The sequence below is a fragment of the Monodon monoceros genome, unplaced genomic scaffold (genome assembly GCF_005190385.1).
Source record: "Monodon monoceros isolate NGI ecotype Baffin Bay Population unplaced genomic scaffold, NGI_Narwhal_1 Super_Scaffold_17, whole genome shotgun sequence".
Classification (NCBI taxonomy): domain Eukaryota; kingdom Metazoa; phylum Chordata; class Mammalia; order Artiodactyla; family Monodontidae; genus Monodon; species Monodon monoceros.
Genome location: NW_021703773.1, coordinates 77,327 through 94,917, shown reverse-complemented (window position 1 = coordinate 94,917; position 17,591 = coordinate 77,327). Strand labels below are relative to the sequence as shown.

General features: G+C 38.9%; 1 protein-coding gene across 2 annotated transcripts; it reads right to left on the bottom strand.

The window, feature by feature from the left end:
- Positions 1 to 1,055: 1,055 nt before the first annotated feature.
- LOC114897658 (arylamine N-acetyltransferase 1) lies at positions 1,056 to 15,319 on the bottom strand. 2 transcript variants are annotated; one of them, XM_029226691.1, is made up of 3 exons: positions 15,294 to 15,319; positions 4,539 to 4,617; positions 1,056 to 2,061 (listed from the first exon to the last, which is right to left on the bottom strand). In XM_029226691.1, the coding sequence occupies exon 3, from the start codon at positions 2,054 to 2,056 to the stop codon at positions 1,184 to 1,186; it is 873 nt and encodes a 290-aa protein (XP_029082524.1). In that variant the 5' UTR covers positions 2,057 to 2,061; positions 4,539 to 4,617; positions 15,294 to 15,319; the 3' UTR covers positions 1,056 to 1,183. The 2 variants fall into 2 exon arrangements, with proteins under 2 accessions (XP_029082524.1, XP_029082523.1); XM_029226690.1 differs by lacking the exon at positions 15,294 to 15,319 and having other exon boundaries at positions 4,539 to 5,340.
- Positions 15,320 to 17,591: the final 2,272 nt, after the last annotated feature.

Below are 17,591 nucleotides of genomic sequence, written 5' to 3'. Positions count from 1 at the left end.
CAGTACCATACATGACCTAACCATGGTGCAAGATAGCAGCAGAGCTGAACAAGGCCAACGAGAGGGAAGGAAGATGGTGCTTTAGGTTTGGCACTTATTCATATAAGTATTGTCCCCATTTTATCCCTGAGGAATGGGAGCCACAGATTCATCAATTAATTCACCTGGTGTCCACAGGATTTGAACTCAGAACTGTATACTTCGAAGCACATACTCTTTCTTTTACAACAAAGTGTAAAAGGAAGTAAAAGAATAGAACTGGGAGACAAGAACGAGGATTCAAGGAAGACTCTACTGCAGGGAGAAAAAAAAAAGAAACCCCATAATAACCTAACTCTGCCAAACAAAAATTTTAGGACTGATATTGTATTGGCCAACATGTTTTAACATACTTTTCTAATATGAAGTTTTTAAATAATAAGTATTTTTAAATTTGCAGTACTTATTACTTTTAAGCAAAAATACTGAGTTCCAAAATTTGAAAATTATAAATAGTAGTGTTCCCATATTAAGAAAAATGGTACTTGAAGATCTGTGGTTGCAAAAAGAGCCATGTAAGAAATTATTAGTTGTGCCCCTCTCTTGGTACTTGATCACATGCTAACAAGTATTGGTTTACACTTTGTCTTGAGAAATATTAGGTTATTTGGAAGCAATGTCATGTCTCTTTCTTTTTGGTTGAATTATAATCCCATTATACATGTGGTATTTCTGCACAAATATGACATTGGATATACACTGGTAGAATTTAATAAAAAAGTTTCCCTCAATGTTCTAGTTACTGAGTTATAGGTAAACATGTTTTGTGAATTCAACATTAACCAATGTGGAAAGTTTTCTAGCATAAATCACTTTTTCCTCAAGAAAACCATAGGCCATCATTAAAACATCTTTGCTATTATTATTTTTGAAAAGGCATATGGTTATGTTTTTTTAAATGTTATCTAATTATATATGTTGACATTTTTAAAGGTGAAATGGTTTGATATCTAGCATTTTCTTCAATATAATGTGGGAGCATTGAGAAAATATGATAGGCTTCTAGTTTATAGCTGATAAACTGAGTGATAAACAAATGCAGGTTTATTATTTCATTCTCTCTACTTTTATAGACATTTAAACATTTTTATAATAAAAAGTTACAGCACCAGAAGTAATACTGAGACCATTTTTACTGCTTACACTATATAGTAAAAAATTTATCACCATGTTTGGGGACAAGCTTTTTCTCCAAGGAAATATTAAATATATTTTTTAGATTTTCTTTTACTTCTTCTTCATTCAGTGTGTTAAACTCTACCAAATCTGTATTGTCCTTATAATTGAATCTCCTGTAGGTGAGGGTGAAGCCCACTAAACAGTGAACACCTTCTGGGGTCTGCAAGGAACAAAATGACTTGCTTGTAAAGACAGATGCTGGAGATTCCTGAAGGTATATATTCACAGACTCAAAGTCTTCAATTGTTCGAGGTTCAAGAGTAAAAGAGTAGATTTTCCGATATTTATTCTTTTCCAGGAGCTCAGAATTAAGAAATTCTTGGTTTGGGATATACTGCTCTCTTCTGATTTGGTCTAGGTACCAGATTCCTCTCTCTCCTGTCAAGCAGAAGGTGCAAGGCACCTGGGGCTGATCCTTCCCAGAAATTAACTCTAGAGGCTGCCACATCTGGTAAGAGCGTCCAAATCCAGCATCAGCTAGGTAGTTCCTGCCATCAATGGTCACCTTCAGCAGGAGGTGAATCATGGCATTGCTGTATTTGTTTGCTGAAGTGTTGTATACATACCCTCCCAGTATAGTGGTCTCAAAACCAATTGTGGTCAGAGCCCAGTACAGAAGATGATTGACTTGGAGACACCACCCACCTCGGTTCCTCCTCACAATTTGATCAAAAGTGGCCTCTAAGCCCAATTCCATGGCTTCCCCACAATGGATGTTAAGATTCTCAAAGGGAATGGCTCGGATCTGGTGCTGAAGAATGTCAGTTAATGTTTCCAAGTCCAACTTGTTCCTATAGTGCTTATAACCAATTCTTTCAAAATATGCTTCAATGTTCATGATTCCTTAAGGCAAGGAAAACAAAACAAAAATATTACTTTTGTACTTGAATTTCTTTGATTAGCCTAATGATAACAAATGTATTTTAAACATGTAAACACAAACAATGGTTATAAATAACTGTAATTATAAGCCTTTTTGTGTGTGTGTTTTTAGTGTATTAGTGGCTTTCACATGCATAAGTTCAGTTAATGGTGCGAGTAACCCTGAAAGAAAAGTATTATCACTTCTTCCATGTTTTGAGCATGAGAAGTTGGAAATCCAGATGAAGTGATGAGTAAAATGATAAAAAGCTTACATGTGGTTTTTTTGGTGATGAATAAGGAGAGGTACAAGTTGCTATCAATTAAAATAGAGTTTACAAACAGTTTCTAATACAAACAGGAGAATTATAATATAGTACTTTCATTCATGGTACTTGACCAACTCAATATCTTCTTCAGCTGAACCTTACACAAATTTCCCCACTCAAAGATTCATATTCATTCACAAACTGATTTATTGATTTATTCAATAAATAGTTTACTGAAAATCTATTATGTATATGTTACTGACCTAGTGGTTGCTAATCTTAAAGAATCTTACAATTTAGTGGGGTCTGGTATGACACAGTGAATTAAATGAATTTAAAAAACATGCAATTTCTTAGATAGTGATAAGTATTCTGGGAAAAATAAAGCAAAGAAGGTAGATAAGATGTGCACAGAGAGAGCTTCAGTTTCCAATAAGGTGGGCAGAGGAAGCTTCACTATGACTTTAAGGATGTGAGAGAATGAGCCATGTCCACAAATGTGAGACGACAATTTAGGAAGAAGGACCAGAGGGTTAAAAAAAAAAAAGCCCTAAACTGGAACCTGCCTAGAGTTTCCAAAGAACATTCAAGGAAGACAAGATGAAGGGAGCAGAGGGAGTAAGTGGAAGCATGGATTGAGATGAGATCTGACCTTTTGTCTTTTACTCGGAGATGAGTAATCACTGTAAGAAGGGCAGTAGGGGAAGGCTGCAGTTTGGGCAAAATGCACCATCATCAAATTGTTATGTCTGGCTTGTATGGAGAGTGAGCTGTACATACTGAGCTGAATGAATAGACATATGACCAAGGTAGGCGCAATTCAAAGCACATTTTCTCTAGGACCAGTGTTTTGCGCGTGGATGGCATGTGGTCCAAGTCAGTTCAATGATACTCTGTTGAGGAACTTTTGCTGAAACCTAAGCAGATGCTTCTACTGCAGGGCCAGAACCTGGTAGGATATTTGCTCAAATCTACTAAGAGAACTTGCTGAAGAATAATATCAACAAAGAATTTATTGAGTTGAAGAATGAAAAGCAGGAAAAGGAAAGATGAGAAAAGACAACAATCAAGTTTTAAGCTATATCTTGACTTTATTGTAAGGTGAACCAGAAAAAAAAAAAAAGAAGTCCTTATTTTGTAAAATCTCATATAGGAAATGTTTCTGTCCCCTGATACCAGAGTCATAATCCAGTGTGAACACTGATTGTAACAGTGGTGCATTACCATTGATAAGATGACATGGCCTGAGGTGAGAGGTTACAAAAGGCCCTGCCCCTAGGTTAATGGTGATAAGTTATGTATTCCTGTTGTCCTTCTTAATGTCATTTCTTTCAGATTCACCTAATTCTCTTTTTTGATCAGTTATTCTTCCCATTTTGCTAGTGTTTCAACTTTTTCTATTCTTGATGTCTGCAATATGATATCCTCCAAATCTCTTAAGCTTATTTCATTTCTTCTCATCTTTACATGCATCAGCACAAGCCAAAAACTCTACGACTCAGACACCAAGAGAACAACTGGTACTTAGCCAGACCACCACAGACCCTCTTCTGCTTCTGTATCCAGAATCAGTGCTGGGTAAGTAAGGAGGGCAGGTGATGTGGAACAAAAGCAATATGATTTGTAACTGCCTGGCCATTTCATTTCTGGGTTAACCAACATCTTTTTATTTGGATATTAATGTATATTTTTTAAAGCTATCTTTTGATTTTAAAGATTTTTCTTTGTTCCTCTGGAGGGGATATGGGGATATATGTGTACATATAGTTGATTCACTTTGTTATACAGCAGAAACTAACACAACAATGTAAAGCAATTATACTCCAATAAAGATGTTAAAAAAATATTATGTTACTTTAGAATTTAGTAACTTCAAGTTCATTGAGAAGAAGCCAGGGTCTGGATGCAAGCAACATGTTATAACCAAATTATATCTGCATATTCTGTGACTAAATATAAGAGATTTTGTACTACTGAAGTTATGATAGAAGGTGAAATATGGAGGCACTAGAAAGTAGTTGTCAGGATAAAACTGGGTGAAAACACTGCAAAGTTTATATATTGACTTGTAATTTAGATGTGCACTGATATACCATTTCATTTTCCTTGATCATAAATATAAGAAAAGAATAAAAGGAGAGAGAGTGAACACACTTAGGGATCCAGCTGAGATGTCTCAGAAAAGCATACCTTTCTGAGGAAGTTCAATGTAGACTGAGTCTCAGTTTTAATTCAGAAGACTTAGGATAGTTCTTCTTCCTAGTTCACTCTGTAGAAATAAAAGAAAAAAGTTTTAAATATATCATATTCTTTCTTGAAAACAAGGACAGTAGTTCTCATTGGGACATGAATACAAAGAGTATTTTAAAATCACAACACAGGAGTAAAATGGCCATTTGGGTTGCACAGAGAAGAGAAGTGAATGTACAGTGATGGGAGATGGGAGCAAAACGGATGGGTTCTAAGCCTGGAGACTGTGGAAGTCACCAGCAGGGGGCTCAGACACAACAGACCAGATGAATATTTGTCATACAATCAGCAAGGAGGGGTGAACCCTGTCTCAGGCCCCTGATTGCTACTACAAGATTTACCAAACACAGAAAAGACAAGTATGTAATGGTAGCCCCTGTCTTCCTTTAGGTGCAAAGTATAATTGGGGATGTTGGAGCAGAAAAATAAGGCAATATTCTTAAGTGTATGGTGTCACAAGAAAGGATGAAGAACCATCCATACAGAAGACCAGCCATCAAAATATCTCTTGTCTTCAGTCATCTTCCCTCATCTCCACTGGAAAGATTGCAGAGTCCAAGGTCCACTCCAGCCAGACATCTCACCAGTCACATTTCATTCAAGAAACAAATAAAAGATGGAGACAGAACTATACATGCATGAATATGATGAAAAAACAGAATGCAAATATACTATGAGATGGAGATCAGAAAAAAAGGACATAATACACAAAACATAGGGGGAAATGACAACCAGCTCAAGAAGAAACATAAACTGAACAATGGAAAGATATTCTTCACAGGTACTTGAAGAGATAGAACATTTAAAATGGACTCATACCAAAAAGCCAAAAAAATGAGGTGATAAAATAACACAGCATTATCAAAAGAACTATTTATAACTTAGGAAACTAATTAAGAATAACAACAATGATAATATATGAGTAATTATGAACAATAGGGGAATATATATATATAGCATAATATCAAATGACTTATGTAGAAGGAAAACTTAATACTCAATGGTTTCAATGAAGAGATAAAGCCATTAAGGAGTTAGAGAGAAGTTAATAGACATAAAACCAGTCAAAGACAATCCAATATAAAGATAATTGGTATTTCTGAAGGAAAAGATAAAACTCAAAAAGGATAATAGAAAAAAAATATATATATGTATATATTCTAATAGTGTTACCTCTCCATCAGCCTGTGAAGATGTAAATCAAAATGAAAAACTAAGGAAGAGAAAGGCAGAATTGACTCCTTTTATTATAGGATAGAGTAGAAAAGTTATGAGAATAATGGCTGAAGTAATTTTAAAACATTTTAAAAGTGTGACTTAAGTGAAAGCCATTAGACCTATTGACCTCTGCCTCAGGTACAGAGGGTAAAGAACAGAGCATGTTCAGTGTACCTTGAGAGGGCACATGACACTGGTGAGGATTAGGCTATCTTTTGACTCTCTGGTAAGGTGAGCACCCCACCCCCAAAAGTCTGTGTTTTGTAAAATCCTATGTAGAAAAAAATTTCTGTCCCCTGTTACCAGAGTTCTAATCTAGTATGGACACTAATTGTAATAGTGGTGCATTACTATTGGTAAGATGACATGGCCTGAGGTGACATGGTACAAAGAATCCCACCCATAGGTTAATGGTGATAAGCTATGTATTTCTATTGCCTTTCTCTTTTGTTCAATTAGACATTTACTAAATGAGAAAACTACACTTAAAAAGTGCTTTAAAACAAAATGAAATTAGAAAAAAAAGACGTGCATTTGAAAGAACTTTGCACTCTGCTGAAAATCAAATCTCTTGCAGTAATACAGTATGCCTATTCTTAAAATATAAGTTAACAGAATTTTCAATTTAATATTTTCAAAGATGATATTAAGGTCAAGAATTTCACATCTACAATAACCCTTATAGAAGGGCATTTATAAATATAATGTCCATCCCTATGAAGCTTACAAATTTGGCAATGCTCAATAAAAGCTTTAGGAATCACATCCAAGTGTCTCATCTAATGAATCACAAATTTGTGTCCTGTAAGTTCTCCTTCTAAAATCTTTATGTAGACTTTTCTATTTCCATCATTTGTTAATTTAAATAAAATATTTTTTTAAAAAAAAAAGGAAAAGAAATGCTGGAATAAATCCTAGATCATGTACAGAAATTATTGCTACTATAGTTCACTACAAAGCATGTCTATACAATATCATATGAATTTTGATCATGAAAAATCAGAATAAAAATCTTTAGTGACATAAGTCTTACAATCATATATAATATTCAAATGGTAACATTAGACAGTTAAGCACCCAATACCCATAGCTGACAAATGTCTTACTGACCACCATTCATTTAAATACATCCTTCATATAGAGGGAGGAAAAAAGAGATAGTGTCAGGTTTCTAAGCCTTGTCAAAAAAGGATTTTCATGTTCTTTGGATCTAAAAACAAACAACAAAAACAAACCCCCAAAACAAAACTGGTGCAGGTGAGGGTGTTATCAGAAAGTTAATCATGCTGAAAGGTGTTTTGTGGGAATTAAAAATCTAATTCTTTCTTAATGTCACAAAGAAAACAATAGCAACAGTCAATAAAACTAAAAGCTGGTTCTTTGAGAAGATAAACAAAAGTGATAAACCTTTAGCCAGACTCAAGAAAAAAAGGGAGAAGACTCAAATCAACTAAATTAGGAATGAAAAATGAGGTTACAACTGACACCACAGAAATACAAAGGATTGGAGGAGACTACTACAAGCAATTATATGCCAATAAAATGGACAACCTGGAAGAAATGGACAAATTCTTAGAAAAGTACAACCTTCCAAGGCTGAACCAGAAGAAATAGAAAATATGAACAGACCAATCACAAGTAAAGAAATTGAAACTGTGACTAAAAATCTTCCAACAAACAAAGGTCCAGAACCAGAAGCCTTCACGGGAGGATTCTATCAAACATTTAGAGAAGAGCTAACACCCATCCTTCTCAAACTCTTCCAAAAAAATTGCAGAGGGTGGAATACTTCCAAACTCATTCTACGAGGCCACCATCACCCTGACACCAATACCAGACAAAGATATCACAAAAAACCTACAGACCAATATTACTGATGGATATAGACACAAAAATCCAACAACACATTAAAAGCATCATACACCATGACCAAGTGGGATTTATCCAAGGGATGCAAGGATTCTTCAATATACACGAATCACACCATATTAACAAATTGAAGAATAAAAACATATGATCCTTTCAATAGATGCTGAAAAAGCTTTTGACAAAATTCAAGACTAATTTATGATAAAAACTCTCCAGAAAGTGAGCACACAGGGAAACTACCTCAACATAATAAAGGCCATATATGACAAACCCACAGCAAACATTATTCTCAATGGTGAAAAACTGAAAGCATTTCCTCTAAGATAAGGGACAAGACAAGTGTGTCCACTCTTGCCACTATTATTCAACATAGTTTTGGAAGTCCTAGCCATGAGAATCATAGAAGAAAAAGAAATAAAAGGAATACAAATTGGAAAAGAAGTAAAATGCTCACGGTTTGCAGATGGTATTCTACTATACATACAAAATCCTAAAGATGCCACCAGAAATCTTCTAGAACTAATCAATGAATTTTGTAAAGTTTCAGGGCACAAAATTAATACACAGAACTATCTTGCATACCTATACACTAACAATGAAAGATCAGAAAAAGAAATTAAGGAAACAATCCCATTTACCACTGCAACCAAAAGAACAAAATACCTAGGAATAAACCTACCTAAGGAGGCAAAAACCTGTACTCAGAAAACTACAAGATACTGATGTAAAAAATTAAAGATGACACAAACAGATGGAGAGATATACAATTTTCTTGGATTGAAGGAATCAATATTGTGAAAATGACTATAATACCCATAGCAGTCTACAAATTCAATGCAATCCCTATTAAATTACCAATGGCATGTTCCACAGAATTAGAACAAACTATTTTACAATTTGTATGGAAACAAAAAAGACTCTGAATAATCAAAGCAATCTTGAGAGAGAAAAATGGAGCTAGAGGAATCAGGCTCCTGGACTTCAGACTATACTACAAAGCTACAGTAATCAATACAATATGGTACTGACACACAAACAGAAATATAGAGCAACGGAACAGGATAGCAAGCCCAGAGATAAACTCATGCACCTATGGTCTATAACAAAGAAGAAAGAATATACAATGGAGAAAAGACAGCCTCTTCAATAAGTGGTACTGGGAAAACTGGACAGCTACATGTAGAAGAATGAAATTAGAACACTCCCTAACACCATACACAGAAATAAACTAAAAATGGATTAAAGACCTACATATAAAGTCAGAAAGTATAAAACTCTTAGAGGAAAACATAGGCAGAACACTCTATGACATAAATCACAGCAAGATCCATTTTGACCCACCTCCTAGAGTAATGGAAATATGGGGAGGGGGAAGGGTAAGCTGTGACAAAGTGAGAGAGTGGCATGGACATATATACACTACCAAACGTAAACTAGATAGCTAGTGGGAAGCAGCCACATAACACAGGGAGATCAGCTCGGTGCTTTGTGACCACCTAGAGGGGTGGGATAGGGAGGGTGAGAGGGAGGGAAGAGGGAAGAGATATGGGAACATATGTATATGTATAACTGATTCACTCTGTTATACAGCAGAAACTAACACACCATTGTAAAGCAATTATACTCCAATAAAGATGTTTAAAAAAACTCAAATGGGACCTAATTAAACTTAAAACCTTTTGCACAGCAAAGAAAACCATAAATGAGATAAAAAGACAACCCTCAGAATGGGAGAAAATATTTGCAAATGAAGCAACTGACATGGGATTAATCTCCAAAATATACAAAGGGCTCATGTACCTCAATATCAAAAAAAAACAACCCAGTCAAAAAATGGGCAGAAGACCTAGACATTTCTCCAAATAAGACATACAGATGGCCAAGAGGCACATGAAAAGATGCTCAATAATTTTTAGAGAAATGCTGATCAAAACTACAATGACGTATCACCTCACAGCGGTCAGAATGGCCATCATCAAAAGAATCTATAAACAATAAATGCTGGAGAGGGTGTGGAGAAAAGGAACACTCTTGCACTGTTGGTGTGAATGTAAATTGATACAGCCACTATGGAGAACAGTATGCAGGTTCCTTAAAAAACTAAAATTAAACTACCATATGACCCCACAGTCCCACTACTGGGCATATGCCCTGAGAAAACCATACTTCAAAAGACACAGGCACCCCAATGTTTATTGCAGCGTTATTCACCATAGCCAGGAGATGGAATTAACCTAAATGTCCATCGACAGATGAAGGGATAAAGATGTGGTACACAGGGCTTCCCTGGTGGCACAGTGGTTGGGAGTCCGCCTGCTGATGCAGGGGACATGGGTTTGTGCCCCAGTCCAGGAAGATCCCACATGCCTTGGAGCGGCTGGGCCCTTGAGAGATGGTCGCTGAGCCTGTGCATTCAGAGCCTGTGCTCTGCAATGGGGGAGGCCACAGCAGTGAGAGGCCTGTGTACTCCAAAAAAAAAAAAAAATGTGGTACATATATACAATGGAATATTACTCAGCCATAGAAAGGAACAAAATTGGGTCATTTGTAGAGATGTGGATAGACGTAGAGTCTGTCATACAGAGTGAAGTAAATCAGAAAGAGTAACTAAATATTACTTGAGTATTCTGTGATTAAACAAAAGAAATTGCTATGACTAATTGTGATTCACAGTGAAATACTAGCAAAACTTAGAAAACAGTTGCCAGGAAAATAGCTAACTGAAAACACAACTAGCCTTATTTCTTGATATATAGCATTTCTGTGCAGATATATCCTTTCCTTTCAGCTTCATGAATAATATTAGAGAAGACTCAAGGGATATATAAAGAAAACACTTAGAGCATCTACTGAGAACTTCCAGAAAGGCACTTAAAACATTTCTAAGCAAATGGAAGCAAGTTGATGTTCAATTTTAATTCAGAAGTCTCAGAAATTCCTTTCTCCTGGACTGAACTCTAGAAATAATAGAAGAGATAGTAAAATGTATACTGTGACTTCCTTTGAAAACAAAAAGATAGTTTCGTGTTACATGAGTTGTGAAAAGTACCTAAAAATCACAAAACAGAAGGGAAAGAACTGAAGAGTAAAGTGGGCATCTGAGTTGCATAGGGGAGGGTGTAGCAAGTGCAACCACAGGAAATGACAGCAACACTGATGGGTTCTGAGCCTGGAGGTTGTGGAAGCCAGCACAAGGGCGCTCAGAAGGAACCAGTCAGATGATTAGTTGCCCTAGGATCAGTTAGGAGGGGTGAATCATGTTCTATGTCCCTGATTGCTACTACAAGAATTACCAAACATAGCAAAGACCAATATGTAATGGTAACACATGGTCTTCCTTTATGTGTAAAGTATAATTGGGGATATTGGGGTAGAAAAATAACGCAGTGTTCTTAATGTATGGTGTCACTGGAAAGGAAGAAGAACCACCGATATACAGAAGATCAGCCATTAAAGTATCTCTTGTCATCAGTCATCTTCCCTCATATTCACTGGAAAGATTGGAGTCCAAGCTCCACTACAGCCAGACATCTCACCTGTAAACTATATTCAAGAAAGAAATCAAAGGTGGATACAGAACTATATATAAGGAATTGTTTCTTTTTAATATAGAACAAAGAGTAGAAATGTTATGAGAATTTGGCTAAAGTAGTTTAAAAACATTTTAAAAATGTGATGTAATGGAAGCCATCAGACCTATAGATTTCTACCTCAGGTACAGAGGGTAAAGAACAGAGCATGCTCAGGGTACCTTGAGAGGGCACATGGCATTGGTGAGGATTCAGGACTGAGGCTAATGTGGGGAGAATGCTGTCTTTAAGCCACCCAGAAAGCTTTAGATGTCTTTGACCACTTTTCTTTGCCTCTGACTAGCATGGCTTCTGTGTCCTTGTGCTCAAGGAGCTGCATTGTGGACTCTTTGGAAGACTTCTTGGGGGTTCCTGGAGCTGTTTTGCCTTCCTATGTGAAAATTGGAAGTGCCAGGGACTTCATGTCCTGCCAGGGCAGCCCTGCATCAGTGACTTACTGGTGAGATGTTCTGAAAACTCAGCTGCCTTGCCTTGAGTCTGGAAAGACTTTGAGTTATAATTCACATTCAAGCTGACACTGGAGTTCTCCCAGGAGCACATCATAAGCCACTTGCACATGGTCCTGGCCTCAGCGTCTAAATCTGGGGAACCTGACAAGTCATATCAGTGGTCATTTTGGAGAGCTGTGTGAAAGAAAGGTAAGATGTAAGGGATGAGGAAACTTCCAGAGGGCCTTGAAAGTCAGGCAAAAGAGACTTCTTCTGTCACCAAATGAATGCTTGTTATTTTGTTGAATGGTCAGTAGTCAACTGGCTGCTTTGATTTATCCCTAAGTGACATGGTACTTCAGTTACAAATTACCTTTTTGATGTAGCCCTGGAGAGCAGGTCAATATGAAGAACTCATTGTCCAGCTCGCAGTCTAGGGTCTCTACCTCTTTCATGTACAGCAGTGTTTTTCTATTTTATTTTATCTTATCTTATTTCATTTTTATTATTTTATTTTTTATTTTTCAACTAAAGAAACCCTTATTCATTCCCCAAATAAAGTTGTAAGCAAAAGTCTAAAATAGAAGAATTAAAAATAGGTTGATCCAGAGGTAGTTCACCCCTGAGATGCTGCCACCACAAGTACAGTTATGGACTGAGACGAAATCTTCTATACCTACTTCCTGAACTTCTGGCACGACTGAATAAAAGAACCTTAAGGAGTGCTAGTGAGTGGCTTTTCTTTGTGTGTGTGTGTGTGTGTGTGTGTGTGTGTGTGTGTGTGTGGTGTTTGTGTTTTATTTCCTATACTTTTCCTTCTTTTTCCTTTTCTCTGTCTCAGTGAAGGATATGGCATCCCACTGGATTGACACTACAACCCTCCCTGACCCCAGGGCAAGTGGGCATCTTCTTGATTTCTGGCTGGAAAGGGAGCTGCTAGGCTAGCCCTACTCAGAAGCCATTGGACAACAGGGCTTTATGTACTGAAGGCCTGCAGCTCAGCCAGGCCTCTGAGCTAAAGCTCTCAGAGTCAGGCAGGTATTGTGAGGACTACCAAGCAGGCCCAGAGGGAACACAGCTGCTCAGCTGAAGATAGAAAAGCCAAACAAAATAAGTCTCTGGGACAGAAGTACTAGGGAGCTGATATTAAAAAAACAAAAACAAAAAAACTCCTTTTGAGGGAAGGAATGGAGTCCTCTGTTTTATGCTTCAGGAACTAAAATGAGGGCCCAAGGGAAGGGAGTGAAATGCTGATGACACACTCAGGGCTACAAGCAGCATAAATACACGTTTGGACAGAGGTGGAACTTTCTGTACCTACTGCCAGCATATCTGTCATGACAACAGATTTATAAAAATTGATGTGAAATTTATGTGACCTAAATAAACCATTTAAAGTGAACAATTCCGTGTCATTTGGTACATTCACAACTTTGCACAACCATGACTTCTATCTAGTTCCAAAATATCTCACTACCCCCAGTAAAACCCCAAACTCATGAAGCAGTTACTCCCCATTTCCTCCAGCCTCTGGCAACCACCAGTCTACGTCCTGTCTCTATGTTCCGCTCCACCTTCGGCTGCTGTGAACAGTGCTGCTGAGAACATTTGTGGTCAAGTACTTTTCTCTGTATTTGTTTTCAATTCATTGGGTGTATGCCTAGCATTAGAACTGTCCAAATGAATAGTAGAATTTTAAGAGGTACTTCTAAGTGGCTTTTCATTCTATATGCTGTGATTTTCTTTTCCTCTCCTTCCCTTTCCCTTCCCTTCCCATCCCTTCCCTTTACTTACCTTTTTTTGGTGCCGAGGCTCACTGCAAGGACACCACAACCCAACCCACCCCCAGGGACAAGTGGCCAGCCCAGTGATCTTCTGGATGAAAACAAGAGAAGTTGCCATGCAAGCCGTGCCCACAGACCGTCCTTCACAGTGCTTACTGCACAGAAGGCCCATGGAAAACAGCCAAAAAAAAAAAACGTTACACCCAGGCAGCAGGAAGTTCTGAACGTTTCTTCGTTTCTCTTTTTTTCCCCGTCTTGAGGAGCAGAAACTCAGAGTTGTGGGTGAAATCTGCCTATTTTTAAAGTTGGCTCTGAACTATTTAAACCTGTAAAGGGCAAACAAAATAAGTCTCTGGGCAGGATGCAGCTATATACATAGTTGGCAGTTAACAACTTCCTTCTGAGTGAGAGGGGGCAGGGTCAGCCACTTTGTGGTTGAGGAACTAAACTGTGACTTGGGGGAAGGGAAAGGTCAGTTCATCAAAGAAGAGCCAACAGGCGTGTTGTTGTTGTGGGCATCGGGCCAGGGCAAGGGAGCAATGTCCGGAGGGGAGAGCCCACAGTCCCCTTGCTCTGGGGCCGTCAGCCTCCACAAGCTCCTCTCTCCTGTGGAATTCTAAACATTTGTGCTCAGGGAGTGGTGTCCTCAGCTTGCCTGACAGTGAAAGAGCTGGCTCTTGTCATTTATGGCTCCTGAAGACCTTCCCCTTAGGGTCTTCCTTCCATCAGGATAAAATGTCCTCAAGAATTCCCTTAAACTGTGCAGACAACACAACACAGCCTCCCTGGAGTTTGGGGATGATCATTAGAGAATTTCTGATCAGCTAATGCAGGAGGAGCAGGAGTGATCATGAATTTGATGACTGCAGGACTAACTGGGCCCTTTGGGACACACCCAGGTGGGGACAGAGAAGGTGGACATTGCTGTTTCAATTATCCAAGAGGGAAATCCTGTCCCCTGAATCACGTGTTGTACACATTAGCTATATTTTATATACTTTCATCCTCGCAACAAACTTTTAAAGTAAGCTCTCTTATTAGCTCCAATCTTCTGAGGGATAAACTGACTTTTAGAGATGCTTAAATGACCTGCCCAAGTCCTCACACCTGGGATGTCACATGGCTGTTACTCTAACCCTGAAACTGAGCAGGGCCCTGTGAGGCACCCAGGTATGGAGGCTTGGCCTTTTATTTTTGTCCCCGATTTCTTGTCGGCAAGACTACAGCCTCCATGACCTTCCCTGAGTTCCAGAGAGCAGATTCAAACAGTTGCTAATCAAAGGAGGGGCAGGCAAGAAACCACCCAAAGCAAGATTAAAGGGACCAGAGACGCTCATCAAGATTAGAAGACTTACCACCTGAGACCCTACACACATCCTCATCTTGTCCGCAATCCCACCCTTTGATAACTCCTTTGATAAGGAGTTATAAAACTCCTTATCAAATCTTCCTGGGTTGGGACACATAGTTTTTCGAGGCAGGAGCTGTTGTGTACCCCTTTGCCTGGCAAAGTAATAAAGCCCTCCTTTTCTACTTCACCCAAAACTTTGTCTCCAAGATCTGATTTGGCACCGGCGTACAGAGAAGCTGAGCTTTTGGCATCAACCCCGACAGTTTGAACTAGGGTGTGTTATCTCCCCCATTATCCTGTACAGTAATTACAGCATAAGGGTTCAAGTTATATGTCAGCCAAACGTTCTGAACTGGCTTAGGACCTGACATTCTGGTGTGTGTAGTATCTAGTTTCCTGGACTCACATTTGAAATAGGATTAAACCCCGATTTCAAAGCACAACATGTCACTTACCGAGCTCCCCTGGGTCCCACAACCAGGAACCGGGCTGACTGCCGTCCTCCCACTTCCTGGACAAGCCCAGGAAGAGACCTCATTGGTTTGCAAACTGCTCCACCCTTTGAATCTTGTTAGAATTACCAGGGCGCTCTGGGAAATGTAGTCATGGGAACTTGGGTTGTCCTTGTGCACCTCTTGTTCAAATGTACTCTGGCGAGACCTGGCACCAGACTGAGAGTGGAGTGACCTTGTAATCCATACAGTTCCTACTCTTAGGGCGGCTGAATCCAGATATCCTAAGTATAACGTGGGAGGTTAGGGTTTTAAGGGGATCCAGGAAAAGCAGGTTCATTAACCTAGAGGAGTAGAAGGAGATGGATATTTTAAGTCACTCCCTCAGGTTATGACAGCATTTCCTCATGAATTTCCATGAGGCCCCTAAATTTCTTCCCCATCTTCAGTCCCATTCACCATTCCACCCTGAGGCACTGTATAATGTGTCCTAAATTTGTCCACATATAAGTCACGAGTGTGACATATATAATGTGCTTTTGTTTCTGCATGTATTTTTAATTTATGTTAATGGTATAGGTCTATCACTCTTGCTGTTTCTAATGCACTTCCCTCTACACTTTTCTTTTTTAATTAAAAAAAATTTTTATTGCAGTATAGTTGTTTTATAATATTGTTTTAGTTTATACAGTACAGCGAAGTGAAGCAGTTATACATATACATATATCCCCTGTTTTTTGGATTTCCTTCTCATTTAGGTCACCACAGAGCACTGAGTACAGTTCTCTGTGCTATACAGTAGGTTCTCATTAGTTATCTATTTTACACATAGTATCAATAGTGTATATATGTCAATTCCAATCTCCTAATTCATCCCACAACACCCCCCCCATTTCTAAAACCATCTTCATGACACAAGTGTTGCCTTGTGCTCTCTCTTTGGCACTAACAGTTCTAGTCCATGCCTCCTGTATTATGCTGCATGAACTTGGGACTCTCTACCTGAAGGCTTTCTATTGGCCTGTGCTTGGGCCATCCAGATGGACCTGCAACTAATGGCCCTGGAACACCACTCAGCCTGGAAAATGTGAGTGGGTGCATAAATGCCCCTGTGTTCCACCTACTCAGGTGGGGTTACTCTGGGGTCATGGCCAGCACTGCCTCCCTATGTTCTTCAGTGAGAGGAAGCTTCCATTGTCCTCTGAGGTAACGTGCTGATCATGTATCCTTCTTTGAGTCTCAAAGAGCCGCTGCCTCACTTTTCTACTCCCATGGTGGCGCTCCCTTAAATCACCTCCCAAGTAAGCTACTTGAATATAAATCCTCATCTCAGGGTCTGGTTTTGGAGGAAACCAACCTAAAACCATTTAACCTACCGATACCACTGGTGAAGGACACTTAGGTTGCTGCCAACTCCTTGTTACTACAAATACCACTGTAATCAGCACTTTCCTACATGTGCCCTGGACACGAGGACTTTGCTTGGATAGACATCAGGAATAGAATGCGCTGGAGGACAGGGCAACAGTGTATTTAATTTCACTGAGCATTTCTGTCCTCTTGTGTAGAAAGTTTCCTGCTTTCCTCATATCCTGGTTGATACTTTCGGTTAGCAACCTTCAAATGTCGGCCAATCTCATGTGTCTAAGGTGATAGCTCAGTGTAATTCTCATCTGCACTTCTCTGATTCCTAGTGAGTTTGAGCAACACTTCATATTCCTATTGACCCATCACATTTACTGGTGGTGAATTAAATGGCAAGATGTCGAGGAAACACTCTTCTGCCATAGTAGCCAGGGCACAACAGAGATGAAGGATGGATAGCAGAGGACATCTTGCTAGAAAAATATTGCTGGAGAAAGATATAATCTCAGAATGCAGGTCTGGGCCTGGGTCATTTTGACAGAAAGTGTGGAAAGGCTTCATTCAATGGAGTAGGGCTATTGTCCCCTGATCCTGGGAAATGTGACACCTGGAATTAAGAACCAGATGGCAAGTTTGTAATTCTGAGATTGATTGCTTCCATCATTCTAGCCAAAGTAACAGAGACCCTTGAGGATCTCCAGCAAGAATTGTTACAGAAACCTGAAGTCAGGAGGCTGTGGCTAAGGGAGAGTAAGACCAGAGTCATGGATCCTGGGGTCTGAGGGCAGGGACACCAGAGAATGTAGTCCTGGGATCAGAGTGGCCATCTGAAATGCCAAGCCAAATTCTGACTACTTCCTAGACTTTCCATGAGGAAGGAGAGCAGAAGTAGGAAATACTGGAACTGTCACTGAGCATTCTTCTCACCATAAAGGA

Excerpts from the sequence above, each read along its gene's own strand:
- LOC114897658 (XM_029226691.1), bottom strand. The coding sequence starts at position 2,056 with ATGAACATTGAAGCATATTTTGAAAGAATTGGTTATAAGCACTATAGG.